The 20,640-nt window shown below is 53.5% G+C and overlaps 5 protein-coding genes and 1 non-coding gene across 6 annotated transcripts; 2 read left to right on the top strand and 4 right to left on the bottom strand.

Moving 5' to 3' along the window:
- Positions 1 to 1,440: 1,440 nt before the first annotated feature.
- Positions 1,441 to 3,364, top strand: G647_05010 (uncharacterized protein; the record flags this gene model as incomplete). The annotated part of the gene is made up of 4 exons (XM_008729345.1): positions 1,441 to 1,716; positions 1,779 to 2,147; positions 2,219 to 2,977; positions 3,029 to 3,364. The coding sequence occupies 4 exons, from the start codon at positions 1,441 to 1,443 to the stop codon at positions 3,362 to 3,364; spliced, it is 1,740 nt and encodes a 579-aa protein (XP_008727567.1).
- Positions 3,365 to 3,954: 590 nt separating this feature from the next.
- G647_05009 lies at positions 3,955 to 4,025 on the bottom strand. The gene has a single exon. It is a non-coding gene; the product is annotated as a tRNA-Gly (tRNA).
- Positions 4,026 to 13,716: 9,691 nt separating this feature from the next.
- Positions 13,717 to 15,230, bottom strand: G647_05008 (fumarate hydratase, class II; the record flags this gene model as incomplete). Its single annotated transcript, XM_008729344.1, has 3 exons — positions 13,717 to 13,903; positions 13,955 to 14,978; positions 15,029 to 15,230. The coding sequence occupies 3 exons, from the start codon at positions 15,228 to 15,230 to the stop codon at positions 13,717 to 13,719; spliced, it is 1,413 nt and encodes a 470-aa protein (XP_008727566.1).
- Positions 15,231 to 15,900: 670 nt separating this feature from the next.
- On the bottom strand, positions 15,901 to 17,101 carry G647_05007 (uncharacterized protein; the record flags this gene model as incomplete). The annotated part of the gene is made up of 2 exons (XM_008729343.1): positions 15,901 to 16,085; positions 16,138 to 17,101. 2 exons carry the CDS (start codon positions 17,099 to 17,101, stop codon positions 15,901 to 15,903), a joined length of 1,149 nt encoding a protein of 382 aa, XP_008727565.1.
- A 1,114-nt stretch (positions 17,102 to 18,215) lies between these two features.
- G647_05006 (uncharacterized protein) lies at positions 18,216 to 18,611 on the bottom strand (the record flags this gene model as incomplete). Its single annotated transcript, XM_008729342.1, has 1 exon — positions 18,216 to 18,611. The coding sequence occupies one exon, from the start codon at positions 18,609 to 18,611 to the stop codon at positions 18,216 to 18,218; it is 396 nt and encodes a 131-aa protein (XP_008727564.1).
- A 1,135-nt stretch (positions 18,612 to 19,746) lies between these two features.
- G647_05005 (uncharacterized protein) lies at positions 19,747 to 20,551 on the top strand (the record flags this gene model as incomplete). Its single annotated transcript, XM_008729341.1, has 3 exons — positions 19,747 to 19,840; positions 20,000 to 20,126; positions 20,233 to 20,551. 3 exons carry the CDS (start codon positions 19,747 to 19,749, stop codon positions 20,549 to 20,551), a joined length of 540 nt encoding a protein of 179 aa, XP_008727563.1.
- Between the last annotated feature and the right edge of the window lie 89 nt (positions 20,552 to 20,640).

Genomic DNA, 20,640 nt, shown 5'->3' with positions numbered 1-20,640 from the left:
CTATGATCCTGGCAGGATACAAGAACAGCAGTGATTTTCGGAGGCGCGTCCTGATGCCTCTGGATCTGAACGTCGAGAAAGGACAACGGGCGCTTACTGCAACCACGATCTTCTTCCCTCCTGATTGCTGCCGGCGTCAACACCACTTCGCTCAGGGGGCTGCAGGCCAACAAGCGATCGGGGGTCAATTGCATGCAAGGTACCCCGTACCTCAAGTTGAGTCTACAGAAAACAATTGTGCGAAGTGCAAATGTGACTGCAAGACGACCAGTCCTACACCAGCCATTTGATCAGTGTACGTGTCTTGATCATCTGAAAGACGGAAGCCTTTTGGCAGTCAGATAGATTCACAGGTACTATCGATTCTTCGGCGATGATGAACCGAACGGGCTCAAGATCTGGATCTGAATCGTGGTGTGCATATCTTGCACTCACTGAACAGGGGGTAACTCTGTTAATAGGCTCGATAGTCTCGGTGCTTTCGTCCTGTCCGTAACTGCCTCGTGGAAGAGTGGTCTTGTACTGTATACAATAGATATATTGGCCATAGTGGGCAGGCTAGACCTCGGCAATTTCTAATGATCTGAACCGCTGCATCGTGTTAGCTATCGATCCTGCTTCCGCAACACCCAGAATGTAGATATGTTGGCCGTCCTCAGGAACTGTACGCCTAAGGAGTTGTCGAGGGTCGCAATCAACTCTGCCTCACGAGACCCCGAACATGGGAAATGGTTGTCCGCAACGGGGAAGTCCCGTGGATTTTGGTCTCCTTCTCCATTCGAACCTCCCCGCGCCTCGGTCTAGATGGGCCATGGCACGATGATGGGCAGACAAACCCAGCTTCCTAAGGACATCTTGAACGGCGTCGAGTTCTCTGGACATGTCGGCATGTCGGCATTTTGTCGGCGTTCATAAGGTGCCGAGTCACGTGAAGGGGCAGGCTCGGGAGTGAAGGGAGCTCAGCGTCCACGGGGAACCTAGGTGCGGGGTGCACCGTCCAATAAATCAGCTAAGCCTGACTGCTGTCCACGGTAGAGCTTAGGCCAGACAATGCGAGACCCGGTGGGAGCCCGGCGGAGCCCAGAGCCAGTGCCACGCCCACACCAAACGGCTCAAGTTACTTACTCGCACCGTCCTTAGGTCATCCCTCTGGGGTAAGTGCTACGCTAGGATGACGAGCTTCTTTTACCTCGGGTAAAGAACCACCTCTGACGCAGAGCCCGGCCCAGCCCAGGCCGGCCCTGCGAGCTGTCGCGTTTCCAATCCCATGGAGCTCGTCCGATCAAACACCGTACCAACCGTTGGTTTTCTGTCTTTGTTGACCATCCTGCGGTCTAGATACGGAGGGGTTTTTTTCTGACACTAAGGGAGACTCCTTGCGCTGCAGCCATCTTCCCTCGTGACTTCAATTCCCAACTACGTCCGTCCACAATCGCAAACATGGTGTTCAAGCCTATGAGCTGGGTACCCCAGCTCCCTGAAGTCCCAGATACCGTGCCGATATGCGAATTCATGCTGGATGAGAAACACGGCCGGCTGCCTTTCTCCGAATCCAAGGCCGCCTACACCTGCGGCCTGACAGGGAAGTCCATCTCGGCGTCACAGCAGAAAAAAGATGTGGACAGTCTATCTCGCGCATTGGCGAAGGAACTTGGCTGGAAGGTCAATGCCGGCACGGAATATGACAAGGTAGCCGGTGTATTTGCGCTGAACACAGTATGCGAAACCCCCGGGTTTGACAGGTTCCACACGCACACACACATCTGACAGCCATGTAGATCGATATCATGACCTTGAACTGGGCGATCCACCGACTCAACGGCGTATCGTCTCCCGCGAACGCGGCCTACAACGCCGACGAGTTACGGCATCAACTGACCAATTCTGGCGCCCAAGTCCTCTTTACCGTCATGCCCTTGCTGCAAACCGCCCTCGCCGCTGCCGCCAAATCAAACATTCCGAAGCACAGGGTCTACATCTGCGAGATGGCAAACGATCCTCCTATTCCCCCGGAATTCAAGACCCTGACACAGTTGATCAAAGAAGGCGAGAACTTGCCCGACCTCGAACCAATAAAATGGGAGAAGGGCCAGGGCGCGAGGCAAACCGCTTTTCTGTGCTACTCGAGCGGCACTTCTGGACTGCCGGTAAGCGTTCCCTCGCACAAACAAGAGTAAAGCACCCTGTGCACCAAGCAGTCCTGACAAGATTACAACAGAAAGGAGTCATGATTTCCCACCGAAATGTCATCGCCAACACGCTCCAGATCTCTCTGTATGACAAGCCATCTCGCGAGGCAAATGGACCGGGGTATCGCGAAGTTGCGCTCGGTCTGCTGCCTCAGTCGCATATCTACGCCTTGATTGTGATTTGCCATGCCTCCACGTACCAGGGTGACCAAGTCATCATCCTGCCTAGATTCGATCTGAACAACTACCTGTCGGCCATCCAGAACTACAAGATCAACACGCTGTATATTGTGCCGCCGATCATCATCGCGATGGTCAAGAACAGGGATTTGACCAAGAAATACGACCTTTCCAGTGTAACGTCCATCTTCACCGGCGCGGCCCCACTGGGCAAAGAAACGGCCGAGGAGCTGGCATCCCAGTTCCCAACCTGGAAGATTCGACAGGGATATGGTCTAACCGAGACGTGTACGGTCGTGTGCTCATCGTCTCCTAGGGACATCTGGTTCGGTTCCTCTGGCTGCCTGATCCCGGGGTACGAGGCGAAGGTGATGAGCATCGAGGGCAATGAAATCACCGGCTACAATCAACCCGGCGAATTGCTCGTCAAGTCACCCAGCATTGTGCTTGGGTATCTGAAGAATGAGAAGGCGACGCAGGAGACATTCGTCGATATGCCCGAGGGGCGGTTCATGCGGACTGGTGATGAGGTCGAGTTCCGCGTGTCCCCGAATGGCAACGAGCACATCTGGGTCGTGGACCGCATAAAGGAATTGATCAAGGTCAAGGTAAGTGCATCGCTCCAGAGGAGTTTGCGCAGCGATTCTAACACCAGCCAGGGTCTGCAGGTTGCCCCTGCCGAGCTCGAGGCGTGTCTGCTCAACCACCCCTCCGTGGCTGATTGTGCTGTGATCCCGGTCCAGGACGACCGTGCCGGCGAAGTCCCCAAGGCGTTTGTCGTGAAGTCGAAGTCCGTAGGTCTGGAGGAGAACGACGCGCTTATCAAGCGGGATATCATCAAATATGTCGAGAAGGAGAAGGCACGGCACAAGTGGCTTGCTGGTGGCGTCGAGTTCATTGATGTCATCCCCAAGAGTCCCAGCGGGAAGATCCTGCGACGGCTGCTGAGGGACAAGGAAAGGGAGGCCAGAAGGAAGGCTTCAGCCAAGCTATGATTCACGTGGTGGCCGGGTCTGGTTGAAATGGATATGAGGAGTATATACGGGTTGCGTCAAGAATGTAGAAATCGCCCGACAGCACAGTGCTTAAAGCCGACTCGATCCAGACTGCACATATATCTCCGTCATACACGCTGTCTTGCTCAAGCGCTGTCCGTGAGCTGGACTGTACTGTGTATATACCGGGACGTAGCGAGGATTAGACGAGAAAGTCTAGTTCGCTCCCTCTCCCCTTCCGTTGGCAAATGATGGTGAGAATCTCCGCCATGTCAAACAGATTGCAGCAGATGCGCTTGAACAGCCTTTGGGAACAATAAATAATGTAGACGCCAATTCAAATGAAACACGGTTGCGAGTACGGAGTATGTACTTACCTCGGAAAATTCAACGTACAGTACGGAGTACTGTGTCGTCTATGTACACTGGATCCACACGTGCCTTGGAACATACTCGTGCGCATCAAGCTGTTACCCGCGCCACCACCGTGTGCACACACAAAAATAAAAAAAAATCCCGCTTCGTTAACTGCCACGCAGTACCCAAAAATCTGTGGACAAAGACAAAAAGAAACGTTCTAGATGTGCCAGTGCATCAGCCGTGAATCGAACACGGGGCCCATCGATGGCAACGATGGATTTTACCACTAAACCACTGATGCTGCGATGCTGATATTGAAGGGCTTTTTCGGTAGTTTAGGTTATGATCAGTAAACTTTGATGAGCCCACTTCTTATAATGAGGGATCTTTAGCGTTCAGCGAAAATGGTATGATTAGGTGGGGTGTCCCCCTTACTGCTCTCACTTGATCGACCCTGACTCGCCGGATTGCTCGTTCACAATAGCTCGGGGGGGTTCGGCATAGAGTTCGCCATTGCCTGAATGTCCTTGTACTTACGGAGTACTTGTACTTGGTACTCTCTCTCGCTTTCATGTGCCCCTTGGGTTGTACTTACAGAATAGCTTCACGAGCTTCACGATGATCTTCTCACTGAGCTACCTACTTAGTATCTTGCCACTTCGATTTCTTCCAGGCAGTCGCTCCTTCGCAAGCAATTCGACAACATGTTTAGACAATACGAGTCCTCATGAGTCCTCGGATATGTTCGCTTTCAGATCTTCGCTGGCCATATATCGATCAGTCCCGACCGTACCCTTCGAGTTCGAGCGTAGGGACATCGAGGACAGTACTCGTTTCATCTCGTATCTGTGCTGGCGACGTTTCAGCAGCTTTTCGATCTGGCATGAACGCAACTCCCTGGACTCTTCTTCTCGCCTGGCGCGATCTGGGTAGTCTAGCACTGGCCTCTTACGCGAGCAAGCGATCGTCCATGTCCGGGTATCCATATTCTCTTTCTCCTGCTGTGTTCTCGTGGCGCTGGGTAGCTCACAAGGATATAGATCAGCTAGCTTGCTGGCAGAGGGCGTCCGATCCAGCATTCATGGTTTGAGGCTGGCTACAGCATTTGGAGGTTTTCCTTGGTTTTGTTGTCCTCATAGGCCGCCAGGACTGGTGTCACCGTGCAGTCTACAGTACGTAGGTAGCACTGGACGTCCCTATGGATAGGACCTCGGGTGCGGTCTAAGCTGTACCGGAGCATCGAGCATCTGGATGTCTTGTGGCCGCCTTCGCCTCAATGTTCCGCCATATTCTTGATCATCTCTTCGATCTGCCGAGGGTTGAAGATGGTCTTCCGATTTTCGTGATCCTCTTCGAGTTCAGGACATTGAGTGCAATATGCCCGGGTCATATTACCTATACCTCTCTCGCCCGCCTGGCGGCCTCCCATCCTGATGTCCTCTAAGAACTGCTTATGCAAATCTTGCTCGACAAGAGATACCCCGGCTGCTTCTTCGGACGATGCGTATCTAACCATAGAGATAGATAAACGCTCTGGAAGACTTCCTTCCTGCCAAGTGAGGCAAGTCAGGTCTAAAAAGTGCGACACACGTCGGCAGATGGGAATCAACCCCGTCGACTGCCCCAGTCCCAGAGCCAGTGTAGATCCAGTACTCGAGATCCTGACATTCTTGAACAGGCGACAAGTTGAACTACGAGCCAGTTTACCGCCGCACAACCTATGTCTGATGTAAGTATGTGACTGTCACGGCTCCGGTAGATTAGCTGCACGTCCTCTACATCTCCAGCTGAATCCTCGATGTCCTCGAAATCTTCGGACTCCACTGTATAGGACAAGACTTCGACTCACCAGATTGTGATGGGTGGACGGCTTATCCGTTGGTGTGTCACTGAGCAAGTCCAGAGAGAAACCCTTCATTTCGCAAACGACTCGAGTCAACGACCTTGAATCTCATTGGAGAGAAGAGGCGTCTAGGCGCTGACCTTGAAGTCGTGATCTGCTGCGAACCCGGCGTCAATAATTGTGTGAGCTGTTGGACGGAATTCCTGCCTTGTTCCGTGGCTTTGTCACGATTGAAGAGATATCGTTAGCAGGACCTCCGACCTCTGGGTACCCCTTGAGCCACGCGACAAATTCCATCACTCGCGCTGCGCTCGACCTTGCTGTCTCGAGCCTGCTGCCGCGATTGGACTTATCCAGACCCGTAAGGATGCCGTAATCTCCTCCGGTTGAGCATGGTGGAGTCAAATGAGGGTGAGATGAAGTGGCGGAGACGAGGTCCAGCATCTGCAGGCCTGGTATTAGCGAGATCTAGTAGAGAAGAGCAGATCTAGCTTTCTTTGAGCGCCGTACCGGAGAGATTCAGTAGCGACACCTGCCGGTCTAGACGCTCCCCCTCCGCTGCCTCATATTGCTCCTCTACCTCGGGGGAAAGAAGGCCGACTTTTCGCTTGTTCTGGTCGATAGCTCTTACTTACCCATACCACGGACAAGTCGCATCCCTGAGGCACGGGGTGTATTTGGCGCGCGGTCCATCCCCTAAAGTACTTTATCAGTCCTGATGAAAACGACAGTCGCTTCGGAAGTACTCACGCGGTCGCGAAGTCCATTTGTCATCCTCCCCTTTGGCCACAGCCACACCCCTGTCACTCACAGACCCTCAATGTACTTATTTAGTATTCTGTTCATTGGCTCACCATTCCTGTCGAGCTTGACGTACGGCGACATTTCCGCAGGCGACGCCAGGTCCGGATTCGAACGTCGATCTCAATGCTGTTCATCAACCGAGACTTTGCCTCTTCGATCAGCGTGGAGACTCCACCACAGTATTTGCAGGTGCAGAGGACCTGTCTCTCTTACACTGACCGGTGGAAACTTGAGGGCAGGCATCGAGCGCCTGTTTGGCACGCAGCGTGTTCATTTCGTTGCGTCTTGCTGAGACCGATAGCTCAGAGTCACAAGTGGCGCGCACTCGATCGCGCATGCCGTCCACGCTTCCCTTGTCTGGGGGACCTCAGGACGCAATAACCCATCCGCTACACCGTCTTCTGACGCTCCGAGTCTCCAGGCGTTCTTCTGGGATGCACATCAAGTGAGACTTTGCGGTATGCCTTTTGCTGCGAGGCATCCAAGCTTCGTACGATTCAGGGTCGGCCGTCCACACTCTGTGTAGGCATGAGACGGTTGCTGATGTTAAAGAACATGGGGCGTTGCGTTCCTCAACAGCGTAGCGCAGGACCGCAGAAGTAGCAACGCTTCGACTGTCATATGATCGACCGGCGTACGATCGGCGGCCACATTGTTCGCGGCGATTGCTGCTCGAATCCGTCTGGACGGCTGTCCTATGTCTAGTCGCGGCGAGTCATCTGGTCTCTGCAGCAAATATCTTTAGTGCACTGATGATTTGGAAAGCCGGATCGTTCGCTGTTCATCAGCCAGAGAAAGGCATTTTCGCATTTGCTGGATCTCGGCAGACAGACGTCCTGCTAATCGGACCTGGGCACCTCGACCAGTAGGTTTCGTCAACCTGGAGACCCAACGGAAACGGACCCATGCGCGATGCCATGAGATACCGACCAACTGCAAGAGAAACATGAACCCGCTCGTTTTTATCTATTGGGGAGAAGGAGGCATCTCCATGGCAGTGGTGAATAGGGGTCGGATCCGTCTTCTCGGCATGGTCGAGCAATGATACCGAGCTTTTCTATATAAACGTCTAGAGCCTTGTTAATATCGAATGGAAAGCGAAGGACTCCGTCAGGGAAGGATCGTGTAGTGACAACCGCATGGTAAGTACTTGACGTCCAAGCGATATGTAGTGTCGGCGCGGGGGACATGTGCCATATGCCAGCTTCGTGAAGAACGAACGCGCAAAGCGATGCTGAAAAGGAAGCCAGGCATTACCATAACACTCATACCGGCAACGGCAGAACCCCACCGATATTCTAGATCCGTCAAATGCTTTGCCATCAAACGATAAACGGCAAAAGAGGTTCCGTGGTTTTTGCGCCGATCACCGAGCTGCTATCCTTCGCGCAATACAACCAGCAGTCCAGCGACCGTAGTATCGAAACGTGCGAGCACTCTAGCAGACTGCTTGCCAGAAGACTGACGACCCATAGCGCACAAGCACGAGTAGACCTAGCTGTGCGAATATCGACAAGGAAAGCTCACCGAAGGCTTTGGAAAAGTCCGGACGCTCTTCCACGCCCCGGCACGCATTGCTGGAGATGATGGTTTTGCATCCCAGGCCATGGGCTCACGGTTTCCACTTGGCACTTGCTCAGTCCACACTCTGATTGAGTCGTGGTCGATGTGCCGTATCTTGGTCGCGATACAAACGCTAGGCTCTCAGCGAGGAGAGTCGTGTGTGTGGACAGAAAGCCGCGCACGAGACGCCGGAAATTGATCTTCCCGGACTCCTAGGACGGTGTTGGTACCCTCAAAGGCTCCTCGCCAAAGAAGGCGGCGACAGCGTGTTGTTGATGCTCTCGACACCTTCGGCCGAGGAGTCGACAACATCGACTTTAGATATGAATATAAATATATATATCCAGAGCCGACTCGATATAGTCAACGAATCCTCAAATTCCCGATATGTCCATCCGCTGGGGTGACCGGGAGCCACCCAACCGAAACGGTGCCACGAGCCCAGAACGTAGGCATAGCGAAGAGTGTCACGGTTCCCGAAGGAGGCAGAAAGCTTATGAAGGGCCCGAGAGCGCTCGCCTTGTGGATACAAGAGGTAAGCAGAGCCACGGACGGCGCCTGGTCCGTAGAGAAATCCTTAGCCCGGTGGCCTCCTCATTGACATCTACTAGTTGTGCAGAAACCCCGACATTCCCAGTCACGGAGAAAGAACCGACAAATGTCGGAAACAATCGAGATAGTCCACCCAGCCCGCTGGTGGCCTGGACTTTGGCTGGCGGTGCTCTTCATAGTTCTTGTGTTGACGTAGCCGTTGTGCCGTGAAAATATCCCGCTATCGCGACGAGAGCGACGAGTGTCCCCGTTGCTTAACTAGCACGCATGTCAACAGTCCTCCATTGCCAGTAGGTTTGGTAGTTTCTCTCCTGGCCACGAGTTTCCCTTCTTTTAAGATTCGACTCCCAGCAACAGGCAACCAGGCACCATCGAACCATGGCACCATTCCGGTAGGCACCAGCGGCAGCCCCCCTTCACCTTGTGAGAGGAGCTCTTCGCGTTCCATGCGTTCTCGCGGAGCTGTGGAAGAAAATTATTGAGGTGCAACAGGCACTTGCCAGGCCCTGGTCTGCCAGGCAGGACATGCTCGAGCGTGTCTTGGCTGAACCCATACCCATAGCGAGATCCTGATCTAGCTCAACCGGATGAAGAAAGCCAACAGAGTCCAGAGACTCTCTATTCCACAGTGTAAATGTCCAGAACACGGAGCGTTGGATCCTCCTCCCCTGCCTGTCCCTATTCCATGGAGAAGGTTGACGCATGGCGCGTTTTGTCCAGTCCACGGACTCGCCACTGCGATTCGGTATGACTGAGTACCGCAGTGTCACCACCGTGTGGAATAGAGCACTGTGTTCCAGGAGGAAGTCTTTTAGAGTTAGCCATGTGGAGAGACAAGCGTGTGCTGTCCAGGGTCGACTTCGTGTCTAGAAGGGCCAAAGCGCTCCCCGAGACCGTAGGTGGTCTTTTTCCGAGTAACCACTCCACCGGCTTAATAAGGCAGACAAGCTGCAAGATTCGTCAGCTCGTCGACAAACTGCCAGCCTGTGGTACCTCGTTTTGAGATGAAACAAAAGCATCCCGCTGACGCTGGAGTCTTACCCAACCCCATGGTGTCGAGGGGAACACCAGTCGATACGCTTGCGGCGAACCGCCCGTGGGATCTCAGTCTCGTCTTCTGTAGCACATATTGTCCGTAATAGTTGCGTCGATCTTGCGTGGCATGAGCCAGAATGACGGAACATGCGTTCAGCTTGAAGTACTTCGTTCGCCCCCCGTGAAATTGCGGTTATAAGCATCGGTCAAGAGCCGATACAATAGACTCGGCCCACAAGCCCAGCACTGCGCGCAGAACCGTGGCCTCTCCACAGTGGTGATAGGCTTGCGCACGCTTATCCATTCGATTCGCGAACTGCTCTCGGCCCAGTCTTCTCTCATGCGAAGCTCGCTCAACCGGTACGTTCTCACACAACAGCTCAGAAGAATTTCTACCTTCTTGATTGCAGTTTCCGTTGCGAAGTATCCGACCGATCATTAGTTCCCACGATCCAGGGTCACCGTGTCGAATCCAGTGTCCCATACTATATTGAAAACGTATTCCTTGGTTTTGACAACAGGTAGCAAAGTGATGATTCTCGTCGGTAGTGGGAGGCTTGGGCGAGGCAATCAGTTCTGAATCGAAGGACCGAATACATTGAAGGAAGTGATCCTTGTGGCCGGTCCGCGTGCAGTTCGTCAAGGTGTCTGGCGAACATCCTTCAGATACATCTGAGTGTGAAGAGCTGATCGTAGTTGATCTTCGAACTGCCGTGCTTCTCGGTGCTCGTGGGTTTTCCGATGGTGTCGAGCCATACCATGTTGCTTAGCCTGGCCTCTTGTTTGTCCTTTGCCGAAGGTGGTTTGATTTCTCGTGCGGCATTACGGGCTCTCAAAACGCAACGGGCCAGCACGTTCTTCATTTCCCCTTTTTACACCGAGCGATTCGACAAGCTCGCGATCTCGGGCACCATGCGGCTTTGTTCGAGTAATCGACTAACACGGGGATCCGAGCTTCTGGAGTCGGATGGGTAGTGGCAGGTAGTGATAGAGGGCGAAAGGCATCTCGTCGCGTGAGAAGATAGCAGGTAATGCAACCCATTGCCTCCCAGCGCCAGGCCATCGTCAAGACCTCATCGATATCGAAGACGAACACAATGATGCGGTCGTCAGGGGGGACCGGCCTACCAACGGCACGTAGCTGATGCGGTCTTACAATACCCCTATCTCCAAAGCCGTAGAAGGAGCCGTACTACAGTCCTGGTTGGCAGGTTCGACACGCAACCAAGCCGCTCGTGAAATCGGGGTTCATATAGGAGGAAGCGCGGAAGATAACCACACTTTCGGCTCTGGATGGCGGTAGAAGGTTGTATAGACGTCCTGAACAGCCGGTCGTAGTCACATCGTGCTTAGGCGTGAAAAGATGCCGTCCATAAAGCCGCAAACAACGATGATTTCTCCTGTTGTCATCGCCAGAGCAGATAGACCGGCAAGAGACGCCTCACGCCGCGCTCCGCGTGGTAATGTCATTTCCAAATCCATTTCCAGATGCACGATACAGCCAAGATGGCCGACTACGCAACCGGATGAACACAGCAAGATGTTCCACAGGAGAAGGACGCACCAGGCCCTAAGTCTTCCTTATGGCGTAGTCCCCTCGTACGCACGATCCAGGAGAAACGAATCTCGGTCGGGTGTAGTCGCTCTTCCCATGACAGCTCGAGGTACGCAATTTCAACGGAATCGCCTCGAATGGAGAATTCTGCTCTACTGACTGCGTACCGTCGATTCGTCGAGGTGTGTATATTATATATCGGCTGGGGACCAGATTGATCTCCAAAGCTGTTGTAGTCGTAGTGATTTTCTGGGATCTGTTGCCTCGTCGTTGTTTTGGTTGCACCTCATCTCCATAGCCAGCACCCGCAGACACGGTCGTTTTGCTTTCGGTTCACATGCGGTCTTGTGCAGCTTCGCAGATCAAACAGCGCACGGGGGATGTCGTATCCTGCTGCAGCCAGCCTTCCGTGATTCCTGTTATCCATGGCAGGAGATCACCTTCAGGTGTCGTACACATAACCAAGTACCCGCGACAAGAGGACCGGAGCCCGAAGGAGCACACCTCAGGAATGCTCGCAGAGTTCACTGCGTGTAGCTCCGTCTTGCACTGCAAAGTCGTGTGGATTGCCATACAATAGTAGCAACAGGGACAAGTAATTCGAGGTGTGTGATGGGGTGTTGCGCCGTCCAAACAATGTAGGGCGTAGAAGCACGGCCGGCAAGATGCTCGAAAGTTCCATCTCGTAACCCCAGTCCGTTGTCGTTGCTCCATACCCTGCACCAGGAAGATGCATGCCGTAGTTTTCGTGAACTGTGCATTTTAACGACGACCGGGACCTTTAGCTCAAGGTCCTCGATACATGGAAGAGCCGACATTTGTTCGAGACGGAAACTGTGACGTCCAACATATTGCATGCATACCAAGCGTATGATCCAGTAGCATGTCCACTGCTAGAGACAGGAGACACAGTCAAAGAGGTGCATGGCTCGAATGATCGCCAACTTCAGCTTCTGCATCCGCAGTGGATTCGCCGATGAGTAGGGACGAAGCACCCTGTAAAATGTAGTAAACGAGCCTCGCACAGACAAGAGGTCAGCCCACATGACACGATGTGTCAAATACTGGACGTGTTATGAGGGAGCCGTCTCTCCATCCGAAGAGATATGCCGATGAGAACGCGACAAGAGCACAACCCACATGTGCGTGGTAGTGGTAGTCGCGCTCTACCTGACCCAGGCAAAGACAGGCCACAGCCGTATCTAGGACGGGTTGATGTTCTTGAAGAAGTAGCATAAGCCTCAGCGGCCTTCATGAAGGCCTCTTGCGTTTCCCAAGTGAGACCCTGGCATCGTGAGGCCGTCATTCCACATCCCTTTCCATGCTCGCTCTTGCAACAAGACTATTCACAGGGGGAAAGTCAAGCCGCAAACAGAGGTGCACGAGATTCGAGTCGTCTCGATAATCGCAGGGGTAGTGTAGGAAGGTCGCTCCCTGACCATGTCCAAATACTCCAACGCATCATCGATCGCGGTCTGGTCCGGCCGCCCGAACCCGTCCAAGCTATCGAATACGGAGCCCTGCCTCTCGGTGAGCTCGAGCTGGCCGACTGAGTCTGCTCTTTGATGATGATCACCTGCTGGGGCATTCTCTTCCGCGTGCGGTCGAGCAATTGTCTAAGCTGACACCTGCTGTCGAGTTCCAAGGGACTGTCGTGGTTAACAGTGCCAGAGATCGGGTTTATCGTCGTCCGTGTCTGCTGGCAATGGCTTCCCATCCCAGGTCCAGAAAAGTCGCTTCTTCTGCTGGTCCTTCGGATCTTCCTTGTCGTACTCCCCGTCGGTTCCCCGCGTGCAGAAGACAAATTGACCATATGTGGCAGGGCATCACAGTATGTCTTCATTGTCTTATTGAGTCAATCCTTGAGAGCTCCAACATCTGATTGGGCAAGGGGTAGTCAGCTCCAAGATAGCTCCGGCATAACCGTAAATTGAACGCGTCCGTGTGCGGAGTTTCGTGCCCAAGACTCTCCTGCTCACGACACAGGCGAGAGGCTCGAAGTGCTGGATGGAAGAGAGTCCGGAGCAGTTGTCGTACCCCCTATTCAGAGGTGGAACGTGAGCTCAGAGTACGTCAGGGCCAAAGGCCCGGCTCCACGAACTCTGTTACTGGACGAATGTTCCCGGGGCTGGTGTATGGGTTCTCACCATCAATTCCACATCGCTCGGGTATATATATATGTATGTGATCTCTGCAGAGTGATAGGGTAGAGTCACGCTACAAGTGGAGGAAAGCGTAACAGGAGAAGGGCAGGACGGGTGCTCTGAACAAGAAAATAGACAATGCTTGCTTGCTGCGGAAATTCAAGGGTACAGAAATGTAGGAAAGGGGTACTTGTATAGTCCAGAGGCAAGAAGGTAGACCGCCGGTGTGTTGAGAGGGGCCCTACATACAAAGAGTCACATAGGTGTCATTGCAGATGTACTGACTCCGAGCGCCGTGAATCTGATATGGTGTGACGATGTTTCGAGACAGGGGTTCGAATACTGTACATTTCTTTCAGTCTAGGCGGACCTCGACGAGTAGGACCCCGGCTGTAGTGACTGTACAAAGCATGAGTCACGACCACCAGACTGTTCCAAGGTGACGATCTCGCATGGATCAGTGACTATACCAGTTCCCGTCCACCAGAATGCCTTGTCACTTCTTCTCAGACGGTGCAAGCATGAGTTCGGGCCGGACATATTTGTCAAAATCCTCCTCGGACAGCGCCTTCAGCTCCATTGCTGACTCCTTCAAAGTTAATCCTTTCTTGTGAGCATTCTTTGCGACCTTGGATGCCATGTCATAGCCGATGACAGGGTTCAGGCAGGTGACGAGCATGAGACTAGATGAAAATTCAATACGGTCCAGATGACTCAAAGGACGTGATGCTTACCTTTCGTGCAGAAGAGTGCTGATTCGCTTCTCATCGGCCTGCAGACCTTCGACCAAGTGCTCGACAAAACCATTCATTGCATCTGACAGAATCCTGGTGCTGTGAAGCAGGTTTCTGATCATGAGGGGTTTGAAGACATTCAACTCGAACTGACCGCTCAAGCCACCAACGGTAGCCGCGGTGTGGTTACCCATGACTTGAGCCGCGACCATAGTCATGGCCTCGCATTGCGTGGGATTGACCTTACCAGGCATGATACTGCTGCCAGGCTCGTTCTCGGGGAGGATCAATTCACCGAGTCCACAACGAGGACCGGATCCGAGGTATCGAATGTCGTTGGCGATCTTAAAGAGACTGACCGCCAGAGTATTCAATGTGCCGGAGGCCTCGACAATGCTGTCATGGGCGGCCAGAACCTCGAACTTGTTGGGAGCCGTCACAAACTTGGTGCCTGTCAGCTTGGTCACCTCTTCGGCAATGCCCTCAGCGAAGCCCTTGAATGTGTTCAAGCCGGTGCCAACAGCGGTACCACCTTGAGCCAGTTGCCGCAGATGTGGAAGGTTGGACTGTATTCTTTCCAGGTTCCGGTCCAGCTGAGCAACGTAGCCACTGAACTCTTGACCGAGTGTCAGAGGCGTGGCGTCCTGCAAATGCGTTCGGCCGATTTTGATAATCTTGTCAAATGCTTCCACCTTCTTTTGCAAAGCGTCCCTCAAGTTTGTCACGGCCGGAATGAGTCTCTGCTCGAAGTCGAGAACAGCAGCAATATGCATAACCGTAGGAAAGGAATCGTTGGAACTGGCAGACATGTTGACGTGGTCGTTCGGGTGGACAGGCTTCTTGCTGCCCATTTGTCCGCCGAGGATCTCAATGGCACGGTTGGAAATGACCTCGTTGGCATTCATGTTGGACTGAGTGCCGGAGCCGGTCTGCCAGACAACGAGAGGGAAGTGGTCGATCAAGGTGAGATCTGCTACCTCAGCCGCAGCTTTCTGAATGGCCTCTCCAACCTTGGGATCTACCTCTCAAAGTCAGCACCGCAACCGGTCAAAAGGCACCAGTTTAAAAGCGTACCCAGGCCATATCTCATGTTCACCGTCGCCGCAGCTCCTTTCAGAATCCCGAACGCACGAACCACGCCTTCCGGCATTCGATCTTGGGGCTGATTGATCTTGAAGTTGCCCAGTGATCTTTGCGTCTGCGCACCCCAGTACTTGTCTGAGGGGACCTCGATAGGCCCGAACGCATCCGTCTCTGTTCGTGTGGAAGCGGCCATGGTTGCGGTGCTGCTGAACGCTCGATTTGGCTTCGACGCAGCTCGGAGTGGTATTGAGCTGGTCCTTCGTGCGGTCTGGGAGGGGCAGGAAGAGAATGTTCGTGACGAAGGAGCTTTCAAACAACTACTCCGCACTGCTGTACGAGTCAAGAGCTTGGATGAAGACGCTGCGGCCTTCCCAGCGACCGAAGCCCGTCCCAACATGGTGCTCCGTTTGTGAACTGGATAGTGTAGACGCTACCGAGTCAGACAGGAGTCTGGACTATATTACCTCTCCTCAAGCAAGGGAACACAGAGAGCTACTATTCGAATGCCTCTCGGGGCGAAAGGAATAATACATCAGAGGAAGCAATTGGTCGGGGAAAATGTTGTCGACACGTTTCATTGGCGGGCGACAGTGACCAAGTGTGGCTTCCGAAAGACCGGATCGAGCTCACCGGCGCCCCGACATGTTCCGACGTGGAACATGCCTCGCACGGTCACGCTCCTTGTTTTCCCGAGAGAAGCCCTGTCAATTGATGTAATTACTATGCTCGCTATATCTATGTATGCAATTCCATTTCCAGCTCAGGCTGTTTTCCTGTCGCGCGGGTGCTGATGAAGACCGGGTATCTCAAGAACAGAAGCGCCAAACAAAATCTTCCGACAATTCCGACAGCGGCGTGAAGCCTTACGCTGTGCCCTCCACGGTCTTGACGGCATTGCCAATCATGAAGTCCTTGCTCTTGGCCATCTTGACCAGGAAACTGGGCAGCTTCCAGCCAAAGGCGATGCCAACGCCACCCTGAGAGCCGATGGGAACGAACTGCATGTCGCTTTGGATCTTCTTGTAGATCTTGTTGGTACGCGGACCGCCTGCGGTTGGGTTAGCCACGGTTACCGCAATGTCAATTTGGGCGCATCATACCTTTGCCTTGCAGATCTAACTTGATACTCTCCAAGATGGCTGGTGTCGCAAATTTGACGTCGACGACAGAGCCATCTGAGTAGCTGCCGACCGTGCCAATGACATAGACGCCAGTGACACCTCGCACGTCCAGACGGAGAGTGTGAGGATCCGTCTTGACCCTCTGCTTGTCGTCGAGCCACTCCTGAGGCACGAATTTGGTGTTGGGTTTGTCACCCGTGGCCTCGATGTAGATGTCGACAGTTTTCGTCTCCCCGTTGCTCAGTTTCAGAACCTCCTTGCCATTCTCAGTGGTGTGCTCGGTGACGCGCAGGCTGTTGTGGATGACCTTGACTCCCATCTTCTCGAGCCTGTGTTGCGCATCGACACCCATCTTCTTGTTATGGAGTCTCGTGAGCAGGCCTGTGGAGCCCGACAACAGTGTGATGTCCTTCTTGTTCCCGTAGACCTCGCCCAGCTCACCGGCTGTCTCGACGCCGGCCGCGCCACCACCGGCGATCAGAATGGTCTTTGCGTTGGGCAGTTTCTGGTGGATCTCGTGGACGGCTTGCTTGAGGGGCTCGGAGCCATCTGTGACGGTCCACAGATGAGAGGAGAACGTTGTGCCGGACGCAATGACAAGAGAGTCATAGTGGATGGAGTCATTGGTACTGGTCTGGACGGTCTTGGTCGAAGGATCAATCGAGGTGGCGTACGCTTTGATGAATTGGTATTGTCCTTTCGGGTACGCTTTGAAGCCGGGGGCGATTGGGATCAGGGCTTTCTCGAGGGGCAGCGACTTCGCGTTTCCGATCACCCTAGGAGCCCCGATCTTCCAGAAGAACTCTTCGTTGGGGGCAATCTGCACAACTTTGTACGACCCTTTCCCGCTGGGCAATTGGGGGAAGACATTCTTCAGGAGACCGTGCGCAACAGCCAGGCCACCGAAGGAGGCGCCAATGATAACAACGGTGTGTCCAGACATGGTACCGGTCAAGAATGGGTCGCTAATCCAGTCTCAGGTACGGTGCGCAGGGAGTCGAGGAAAATTCTTGAGGGTGAGACAGATAGTCGGAGGAGCGCAGTCGGACAGTGTATTTATCTTTCGGTGGAGAAAAGGGGGTCCGTAGTGGCTGTCGGGTCGATGTTTCGGTGTGGTACGTATAGCCCCGGAGCTGAAGATGTAAGATGTACGAGTAAGACAATCTTCAATTCGCCAACAGAGCGGCGAGCCACCGTATATAAGTCTAGCCGCAGGCCTGATAGCACGCGAAGTCAGCTCCCCAGCACCCTCCTGCCTGGTGATATCCGGCCGTCTCCCGCACCGGCTGACAAAATATTCTGTCTGCGTCAAGATTTCAGGAATCGCAATTTATCGATCGCTGGGGTGGCTTGCAAGACGCGATTCCAGGGCGCACTTTCTATTGGCTCTGTGCATCGCTCGCTCCCACTAGTGCCTCCCCATTCGGCCATCGCTCTTTGAAAGGCACGTGAAAATGGCGCGGAACTCCCTCTCGGTCGAGTCGACAAACGCCGGCAAGGAAGTGCAGCCAATCAACGGGCCCCACGTGACGATCACCGGCGATCGATATGTCTAATCAACTCTCCAAGGCTCTCGGTCGAGAGACTTTATTTCCAACAGCTTCTTTCGATAACATCCTCCCTTACGTAGTACTGACGGGGTACTGCTTTTGTGTCCTGCAGCAATCGCCGCAACTGTCCACTTAGTGCAATCCCCACCGTCTTGCATTATTCCATTACGCCGTATTCGTAAAGAAATACGATCAGCTAAAAGTCACGAGCACATCGTTCTACGCAGAGCATGACCAGTAAACAAGTGTCACATAACCTGACTCATCCTCCACACACTCAGATATGCAGGCTAAGACATATTCGGATATTCAGAGCCGACTGTTTTTGCACATACAACAAAATTGCATTCAAACTACTCAAATTTCTGTGGCTGCAATTCACTGATCAAAGCAAAGTTGGGTATCATTCGCGCAACTCAAACCCTCGGCTACCTTCTCATTCCTCTCCTGACCCTGACGATCGATCTTGATAATACATGTGGTGCTGACAAGGATCTGCCTCTACATCTATGGGTGAGGGAGCCAACCAATGCTGCGGCGCCAGGCGCTGACTCGATCTTTCTTGTTGAGAGCCTCGGGGTGCTCAACAGCGGCAGCCTCAGCCTCAGTACTTGTTCTCGGTTGCTCAACAGGAACAGGGGTGGCGGCGGTAGGCTCACTTCCATGGCCAGAGGCTGCCTCGGGTATGGCGATTGAATTCTTCCTCGACTCGAGACCCTCAGTGACAATGCTGTGTCGTCTGGTGGACTTGCTTTCGCGGCGGCCGTCGCGGGTGAAGTGCTTGCGGTAGAACTCAGAGTGCTTGATGAGCCATGGCTCGAGCCAGGACTCGGCGGCGTACGGTCGATTGCCGGTGCCAGCGGGCTGGTCCATGAGGACTTGGCCGTTGAATGCTTCAGCCATGGAGATTATTGGTTCGCGAATTGAGGCTTGCTGACGTGTGATATACCAGGTGGACTTGTTTGGTGCTTTCCTTGGGGTGATCGACCCTAGTTTCACTCTGTGATTGAAGTGTCAGATGTGAATGCTGAACAACGCCTATTGAGACGATCAGCTCGCCCATACTTATGTCTCGTGCTGACTGCCAGGGGGCTCGAGCTCACGCGGGAAAAAATCTCGCAATGACGTCGGACTTGCCATGTGTGAGAAAGTCATATGCTCACACATTAAGCAATCGGAGGGTTTCTTAGCGCGAACCCAGGATGAAAAAGTCCGGGGAATAGTCAGCAATGAGACGCAATGGACTAGCCAGCATGCAACGCGTGTCAGACCCGAGGCTGAAGGGCAAGGCTGTGGTCCTATGGTCCTTCTGATTGCTTGCGATAGCACGGAGTCGGTGGGTGGCCTTCTTGCTAGATGCTTCTAGCAGCGGAGGGCGTCGGATGCACACCTGCATCCGGAACGAGTGGGAGTGCCCCAGCCTCAGCAATACGAGGTAAAGATAACTATAGGTGATGGTTTGATTATGCCCAAGCACAGAAATCGCGCAACGAGGGTCTAGGCGTCCTCGATTCTCGTCCTCAATTGAAGCCTGTTCGCATCTGCACCCAAGGATGCGGAAGTCGTGGTGTTCATCGGAATTCGCACCAGTGCTCTGGCGAAGGGCTTGCTGAGGCAGGTTTCACAGTTGACAACATTCTGTGACATATGATTCTGGCATCGATACAGCACAACTGGCAGCTACTTTGATGCATGCGTGCTGTACCTCAGTAGTGACTGTGCAACGATTAACAGTACAGAACCCTGAGTGATGAGTGATGGGTGAAAGATGTGTGAGATGCCCACCTTGTCCCTCGACGCGCGGAAAATGCCGCGGTGACGTAATATTCGCGCTTTCCCTCTTTGGGACTTGTTCGCGATTTCGTCTACACAGTCTTGACAGCGACACAGAATTTGACGAAAAATATCGGACAGTCAGTCCATTGCAGTGCGCATCAACAGCTACTCTTCTTCAATCCCATCGCATCAGGCTACACCATCCCTCCATTCCTCTTGATCAGCTCCCCAGCGGTGCAAGGCATACTTCATGCAAGCTGAGATGTCAGATAATGGCGCTTATGGCGCAGTCTTCGAAGGTGACCAGCCTCTGTCAAGGACAGCCGGGCTCGTGCTGGTCATGAATACGCCGAAAGGTAGGCCTGGTTGAGCAGGTGAAGACTTGTTGTCGCGGTCGCGAGGGGGTGCAACGCTGCTATCCAAAGCTATCTCCACAGCCCAAGTGCCAGTGCTTCGGATTCCACGTACCTTTGACACTGACCTGGCCTAACGTGTCCGCTCTTCAACAATTCTAGGCCGAGGTGTCTTTGCAACTAAGCACATCCCCAGGGGTACAGTAGTGGAAGTCAGTCCTGTGCTGGTCTTCTCCGAAGATGAAGTGGAGAATCACACTCAGCATACCGTTTTGCAGCATTACACTTAGTGAGTTCCATCAGGCCGGGCGAAGACGAGCACAATGACTGTCCGCGTATCCAACCCAACGCCTGCCCTGTCCATCACCACATCGCTTACCATTATTTGTCGATAGCTACTGGCCATCCGCATCCGGCCGCACAATGACCCAAGCCCTCGCCCTCGGCTTGGGATCCATGTTCAATCACTCGACTCGGGATCAGAACGTCGGGTGGATACGCAACACCGAGACCGAAGTGATTGTCTACACCACACTCCGGGACATCAAGGCCGGGGAAGAGTTGTGTATATCATATGGAAGTGCCAGACTTTGGTTCCCCGATGCCGATGCACAGGCGAACGCCAGCGAGAGGACGGAAGATGACGATGACGATATTGGCGGAGAAACGTTGGCAGAACTTGATCTGAGTGGGTTGAGCAAGATGGATCTCTAGCCCATCTGCGCCAATCGACCGACCGACCACAACCGTAATCGTCAGGACTCGCGGAAAGAACTTGACAGCCGCTTCTGCAGATTGTCGCG

Source organism: Cladophialophora carrionii (assembly GCF_000365165.1).
Source record: "Cladophialophora carrionii CBS 160.54 unplaced genomic scaffold supercont1.4, whole genome shotgun sequence".
Classification (NCBI taxonomy): domain Eukaryota; kingdom Fungi; phylum Ascomycota; class Eurotiomycetes; order Chaetothyriales; family Herpotrichiellaceae; genus Cladophialophora; species Cladophialophora carrionii.
The sequence above is the reverse complement of the archived record's forward strand: the minus strand, read 5'-3'. Positions and strand labels throughout refer to the sequence as shown.